This window comes from Drosophila willistoni, assembly GCF_018902025.1.
Source record: "Drosophila willistoni isolate 14030-0811.24 chromosome 2L unlocalized genomic scaffold, UCI_dwil_1.1 Seg168, whole genome shotgun sequence".
In the NCBI taxonomy this organism is placed as follows: Eukaryota; Metazoa; Arthropoda; class Insecta; order Diptera; family Drosophilidae; genus Drosophila; species Drosophila willistoni.
The window spans coordinates 15,117,344-15,125,160 of record NW_025814047.1 but is presented as its reverse complement, the minus strand read 5'-3'; the positions used below and the strand labels follow the sequence as shown (position 1 = coordinate 15,125,160).

General features: G+C 40.3%; 1 protein-coding gene across 1 annotated transcript; it reads left to right on the top strand.

The window, feature by feature from the left end:
• The first annotated feature begins 3,014 nt into the window (after positions 1-3,014).
• LOC6653170 (40S ribosomal protein S5a) lies at positions 3,015-3,837 on the top strand. The gene has a single exon (XM_002075515.4). The coding sequence runs from the start codon at positions 3,076-3,078 to the stop codon at positions 3,766-3,768; it is 693 nt and encodes a 230-aa protein (XP_002075551.1). The 5' UTR covers positions 3,015-3,075; the 3' UTR covers positions 3,769-3,837.
• Positions 3,838-7,817: the final 3,980 nt, after the last annotated feature.

The following is a 7,817-nucleotide window of genomic DNA, read 5'->3' as shown; positions in this document are numbered from 1 at the left end:
AATCAATAAATTCTCGCATTCGTGTCGGATATTTTCCTTGAGGGCTTCCAAGGTCTCAGGCTTGTTAATGTAAGCACGGGATTTCAAAAAACCTCATAAAAAGATGTCCGGGACCGTTAAATCGGGCGATCTGGCGGACCAGTGCAAATCGCCAAAACGCAAAATTAAACGACCCGGAAACGCGCCCTTCAGAATTATACCGCGGGAGTGTATCGTTCCATGGCTTATTCACTTGTATTCTGTAGCTTATTCACTTGTATTCTGTAGCTGTCTAGTCCACAAATGTCAAAACAGATTTGACATTGGCGGCCATTTGCAAAAATGAGAGCATCTTCCAATAGGGTGATTTCTTTTGCGCCACCTTGTATAAGTAGTTAAAAAATATAACGTTAGTTGGCTTTGCTCTAATGTGGGATAAAACTTTTGTCCATTTTAATTTAATTTGAAATGTAAACAATAGGGTTGTAAACTCAACGACTATATTGCGCGGGATTGATATTTTAAAACTTTTAAGTTTGTAATATAATAATAGTTCGTTCACCAATTTCGCAAATTTCTTCGTGTTTTTCTAAAACATGCATTATATTTTTCCTTTTGCAAACGAATAAAAACTTTAAAACTAAAAACGGATTTATTTATTTTTCCATCTTGAGCAGAGTAACTTTAGACACTTCCGTGGCAGGAGGTGCTTAAGGCGCTTCGCCAATCAGAAAGTGACCGGGTGTTAATACCATTAAATCTTCAGGATCATTCGATAGGAAACATAACGGTCTTGAATTTATACAAGATTCAATCTGCGCCAACACAGTTGCAATTACCTCAAATGTTAAAACTTGTTCTCCGAGGGTTCTCTTCAGATAATACTTCATGGTATTCACTCCAGCCACCCACAATCCACCAAAGTGTGGCGCTGATGGTGTGTTGAAATGCCAGGTGAATCCGTTTCTCAATAATTTTGGGGCCATATGTTTCGTAATGTACGAACAATACGCCAGTTTATCCACTTGTAATTATTTTACCAAAATTAGTACAACAATCTTCTTTTTTGCACAAGATCGTTTTTGGGCTTTGCCAGTTATTACAAAGTATTTATTAAGGATTTTGCATCAATCGCGAGACCCTTAACCGATATGGTAAAAGGCGAAAATGGAAAGTAAGCAAGTGACTTTTCACTTAGTAGTCACTTGCTTACTTTTCCCGACAACAAACTTTTGGCACTGCAATAATACTCTGGTTGGTATACCATATTGTAACCGATATAACCAACAAAGATGATCAAATTGAAATAGTTAACACCAATCATAATCGCGCACATAGATCAGCGCTAGAAAATATAAAACAAATACTTCGTGAGTATTACTTCACAAAAATGGTTAAATTAACCAATAAAATTGTCTTAAATTGCAAAGTTTGCACTACTTGGAAGTGCGACCGTCACCCAATAAAACAAGAACTTAGGGGAACGCCCATAAAGTTTTATGCCGGCGAAATGCTGCATATTGATATGTCCTTCACTGACTACAATCTATTCCTGCCCTGCGTGGACAAGTTTTCCAAACTCGCTGTTGTACAACCCTTATTATCCCGAATAATAACGGATATCACCATCCCCATATTAAAATTAGTCAACATTTTTTCAAATATAAAAACAATTTAAAACGAAATGTTACTTTAATGTTAATCAACAAATTTGAATGGACAAGTTGAACGTTTCCACAGTACATTGCTAGAGAAAGCCAGATGCATTGCCTTGAGTTATGCGGATCCACGCTCCTAGCTGAGCTGGCAGCTGCAGTTCTTCCACCACTTCCAGTTGATAATGCTGAGGCATTTTATTGGTCAGATTCAACCGTCGTACTCTCTGGTTAAATAAGCCACCCTGCACATGGACAACGTTTGTCGCTAATCGAGTACCTAAAATTTTTACGGCAACAAATAGCGACCCATGGAATCGCGGTCTGAGTGCGCAGGAACTTGTACACAAGGATTTGTGGTGGAACCACAAGACTCCTGGCGACGAACGACCCCACACCCACTAGACACTACCTTGGAGCAGCAGGTAGTTAAAGTCCATGTCGCAATCGCTAAACCAGACAATTATATACTATCTTGTTTTTCCAATCTGGCACGTGTCTTACGAGTAGTATCATACGTTCTCCATTTTGGGAGAAGGTGTCGGAAGGTGTCCAAATGACTACTCCGGGGAAGTGACCTTTAGTGAGATCAGTCAAGTACTCCAGGTGTTAATCCAAGTCACTCAACGTGAATACTTCCCAAAGGAACATTGGTGTCTACAACAGAAGAAATCTCTGCCCACGTCTAGTGCAATGCTCAATTTGAATCCGTTCGTTGACGCATCAGGTGTGATCCGAGCATGTGGACGCGTGCAACAAGCTGCGTCCCTCAGTTACAATGAGCGTAACCCCATCCTGCTGCCAATTGCAAGTCCATTGTCGCCGCTGCTGGGGCTTTTCACGCATCAGATCTCTCTGCATGGGGGAAGTCAACTGTTAGTCCGTCTCATCCGACAGAGATACTGGAGTCCAAGACTGCGGAATCTAGTCAAATCTGTGATCAATTGTTGCAAGGTGTGTATGGTCTATAAAAGAAGGATGCAATCACAGCTAATGGGCACTCTTCCGCCCCAGCGAACTACTGTAATAGGTTCGATGTTGAATCCTTTGAGATTATTATTTATTTTTATTATTTATTTATTTATTTATTTACGTCAACTAACACAGCAGTCGACGAAAAAGCTTAAGCTAAAGACAGATAGTAATTAATTGAAAAAGATAGCTTAGCTATATACACAACTAAACATCCCCGACCCGGTGGAGGTGTTTTATTTGCATAAGGTGCCAGCTATGCCCCGATTCACAGCCAATGTGGTCAGGGATGAGTTGCAACCAATCCAAGTCCAGAATATTATTATTGGTTTCGCTGTAGATGATTAAAAAGTATAGCGCGAAGAGAAGTGACAGAAAGATGAGGAGAAATTAGGTGAGAAAGGTTGTTCTTTTTCAGGCGTTCGCCTTTGCGCTGACATCGTGTCTCCAATTGCATCTGTGAAAAATCATGACCGACGTAGCTAAATCCGCTGTGGAGAATTTCGAGGAGCCGGCAGCCGCCGCACCCTTGAAAACCGAGAGTGCTGATACCATTTTGGAAACAAATGTGGTGGCCACCACTGAGTTGCCCGAAATAAAATTGTTCGGCCGCTGGTCATGCGATGATGTCACCGTCAACGACATTTCTCTGCAGGATTACATTTCGGTGAAAGAGAAATTCGCACGTTATTTGCCCCATTCGGCTGGTCGGTATGCTGCCAAGCGTTTCCGCAAGGCCCAGTGCCCCATTGTGGAGCGCCTGACCTGCTCCCTGATGATGAAGGGACGCAACAATGGCAAGAAGCTGATGGCCTGCCGCATTGTCAAGCACTCGTTTGAAATCATTCATTTGCTGACTGGCGAGAATCCTCTGCAGATCCTTGTAAGCGCCATCATCAACTCGGGACCACGTGAGGACTCCACACGTATTGGTCGTGCTGGTACTGTCCGTCGTCAGGCTGTGGATGTGTCGCCATTGCGTCGCGTTAACCAGGCTATCTGGCTGTTGTGCACTGGAGCTCGTGAGGCTGCCTTCAGGAACATCAAGACCATTGCCGAGTGCTCGGCCGATGAGTTCATTAACGCTGCCAAGGGCTCTTCCAACTCCTATGCCATCAAGAAGAAGGACGAATTGGAGCGTGTGGCCAAATCCAACCGTTAAACAAAACACAACAAAGAGAAAAGGCAAACATTTTTCTATGTGGGTTTTTTTTTACTATGCTAAACGTGTGTACTTTATGTGTAAAGTAACACAAAAAATAAATAAAACATGATAAAAATCCAAAAAAAAAAAAAAAAAGATTTGCAAAGAACACGAAAAGGTTCATGAAGAGTAGTTAGTCAGACATCTACAAAGGTGAATAGGAAAAAAGTTTCTGGTCCGACGTGAGGGAACACAAAAATATAGCGTATCTAGTAAATTAGTAGAAGTGACTTCGCCGTTGACTCGTTTATGGAGAAAGAGAATGCCAAAAACGAGCCTACGGTTGTAAAGTGAAGGAAGATTAATAAGAAGAAGTCTGTCAGAATAAGAAGGTAGGCGAAGACTCGGGTCCCAATTAAGACCGCGTAACGCAAACTTAAGGAATTGCTTCTGTACCGATTCAATACTACGCTGGTGAACATCATATTGCGGATTCCACACTGGCGAGCAATATTCTAGCGTAGGGCGAACTAACGAAGTGTATAAAACGTTTGTTACATAGGGATCATCAAATTCTTTGGCCCAACGTTTAAGGAAGCCAAGAAGGCTGCATGCTCTATTGACAATAGAAGAAATATGAACATTAAATGAAAGTTTTGGGTCAAACATCACGCCTAAGTCTTTGAACGATGGTACACAATCTAACATAACAGACTTAACAGAGTAATGAGCTAGGAACGGAGACAAACGACTGAAAGTCATAAAAGAACACTTAGAGGCATTAAGGTCTAATTTATTAACGTGGCACCAATCACAGAACGCATCGAGATCTGATTGCAAGTACTGTTGGAAAGAAGGATCATTATAGGAATAACAAATCTTGACGTCATCCGCAAACATGAGCACGCGTGAATGAGCCAAGGCCAAAGGCAAATCATTTATAAGCAGTGTAAATAACAGGGGGCCCAGATGACTGCCTTGGGGTACACCTGACGTAACTCGAACAGTTTTAGATATCGAGGAACGAAAAGACACCTTTGGGTTCCGCCAATAAGATACGACTTTAACCAAGCCAACAGTTTTGGGGAAAAACCCATTATGTTAAGTTTCACGAGAAGCATAGAATGATCAACCGTATCGAAAGCCTTACTAAAGTCAGTATAAATAACATCAGTTTGACACTTTTTACGGAAGCCATGTACAAAGGTAGTCAATTCTAAAAGGTTAGTAAGCGACGAACGACCTTTCATGAATCCATGCTGACAAGGAGAAATAGTGGATAGGTGTTGAAGGGAAGACGTAATAATTTTCTCAAACAGCTTTGGTATTGCCGAAAGTTTGGCAATGCCACGGTAGTTAGAAACATCCGATTTGCTACCCTTTTTAAAAATCGGAATAATAAAAGACTCTTTCCAAATATCGGGAAAGGTACAAGACTCACTCAATATAAAAAATAACCGAGATAAAGGCTTAGATAGGGAATTCGAACACATTTTAAGGATGCAACTAGGTATATTATCAGGACCGGGAACGAAGGAAGACGTCATAGATGACAAGCTAGAGATAATACAGTCTTCAGTAATACTAGGAAAAAACATACAATTTAAATGTGGGATTGAAAAGGGATAGGGTGTGGGTTCCGAAACAGTTGTAGAATAAGTCGACTGAAAGAATTTAGCAAACAGATCTGCAATATCTGAATAATTATTATTAGCAGTCTGGTCATTAAGTCTGAAGGTGGAGGGTAGTACATTAGAGCGTCTTTTGGAATTAACAAAGTTATAAAATCTTTTGGGGTTCTTATAAAATTCAACCTTACAGCGAACGATATAATTATTGTAGCATTGAGTGTTTAAAAGACAAAATTGAGATTTGGCTATACAGTAATTTGCATAGTCAAGACGCGAACCAGTTTTTTTAAATCTTTTAAAATATCTCGATTTAATGTTACGGAGATTAGAGAGCCTACGTGTGAACCAGACTGGCGAGCTGGAGACGGTAGAGACATTCACATAAGGAACGCATTTATCAATTAGAGAATTAAGAGCAGAATAGAAAAACTTCACTGCACAATCTATATCGCAGCACTCAAATAGAAACGACCAATCAAAAGAAAAAATAAGGCTGTTAAGAAGATTGAAATTTTTTTTACGAAAACATCTACGACGAGAATTTGAGATGTTATTAGTAACGAAATTGTAAGAAATAGTAACTTCAATGGTAGGATGATAAGGATCTTCAGGTTTCACTAGTGGCTGTGTTTGCGATACAGCACTAACAGTGGGATCAGAGACAAAAACAAGATCAAGGATTCTTTAAAACAGTTAAGGAAAGAATTCAACTGATATAGTGGACATTCAAGTAGGCTATCAAGAAAAACATGTTGAGATGAAGGTATTAAGAAAGATAGATTATCATCAACAAGCCAAGAAATATTAGGCAAGTTAAAATCACCTAAAACTATAAGAACATCACGATCTTTAAGACGACCAAAAATAGTTCCTAAAGCATCAGCATGGTGCACGTAGATCATGATATCAGAAGCTGGAGGAATATAAGAACAAGAGATATATAGGCTAAAGTTAGAACATGTAACTTCGACGCAAATAAACTCAACACCTAAGGGGAGATCAATCGGCACCACACTTGAAGACAGATTCGAGTTTACAGCAATGAGTACTCCACCGCCACGACGACCAACACGATCAAGCCTATAAGAAATAAAATTATTAGAAAGAATTTCATTATCTAAAACAGAGGAGTTAAGCCAAGTTTCAGAGAAAGCTAATATGTCAGCTGAAAAGGTTTGGCTATCACAGAAAAGGTTCGACAGCTTGGTAAGAAGTCCTCTTACGTTTTGATAATGAATGCAAAGACTAGACGTTATTAGTTTTTTGAAGCAGAAGATAAAGTAGGAAGGTGGACAGGCAACGGACGAGAGCGCTTATTGGGCGCAAACTCGTGTACAACTAGGCCCTCTGGCCAAAAATTAGGATCAACCATAGCTGAGAAGTACTCATTTGGTACTGTAATTTTAAAAGAGGAGATTTCGCGAGGCCTAGAAAACTTAAACTTTTGAATTAAAACCTTAGCAGGGCAAATATTACCAATGTAAGCTGCCACAGACGACTCAGAAGTATCTGGAGCAAGCCTAGAAATAAATAATTGTTTGCGATGAGGCACTACAGTTAGTGGAGGCGGAGGAGCATTGGGATCCGCAAGTGATTGAGAGCCGGCATGATCCTGTGATTGATCAGAGTTCCCGTGAGGGATATATTGAGGTACACCAGGGCTTGTAATGGGTACTTCAATCTGAAAATAAGAGCATAAAGAGGGACAAGAAGATGGTGTAGGCGAAAGTAAAATCGGAGAGGAAGTAATAGAGAGAGCTGGCGACTGCTTACGAGGCAACTCAAGGGTACATTTCTTGTGCAATTTCTCAGAAGGTGGAACAAATTTGAATTGCGACAATAAATGTACGCTAGAGTCACACTCGTTAGACAGCTGTTTGGCCAGTTTGTTTAAAGAAAGAATTCTTAAACGAAGATCCCTATACATACGGCTAAAATCAAGCTGCTGGCTGGCACAAGATGGGCAAGTCCAGCGCATTAAGCCAAGCTCAGGCTTAGACACAGACAAACCAGAAAATTTGTCGTAGTCGCGGCCATTGAGGCCAGCACATTTTAAGTGAATAAGATTATAGCAGAGCCAACAAGATATTGCTCTATACTGATCATCAAAACGATCAGAATGTTTGCAATTAGGTAGACAACAAGCCATTGAAAAGCCGAAAGAAAGGCAAAAAAAATTATATATATATAAGAATATATAGAAAAATTAAATTCACAGCACAAAGATAATTATTGATAAATAATCAATAATTACAAATAAAACAAAGAGACAGCTAGAGTGCACAGCACAACAGAGAGTGCAAGAACAGTTATAAGCCGAGCTTTGAGAGGCGGCCTTACAAAAGTGATTACGCGGGAGAGAAGCTAAGCACAAGCACAAAGCAGAGAGAACAACAAAGCCACTAGCACTGATGGTATGATGGGGGCGATAAGGGG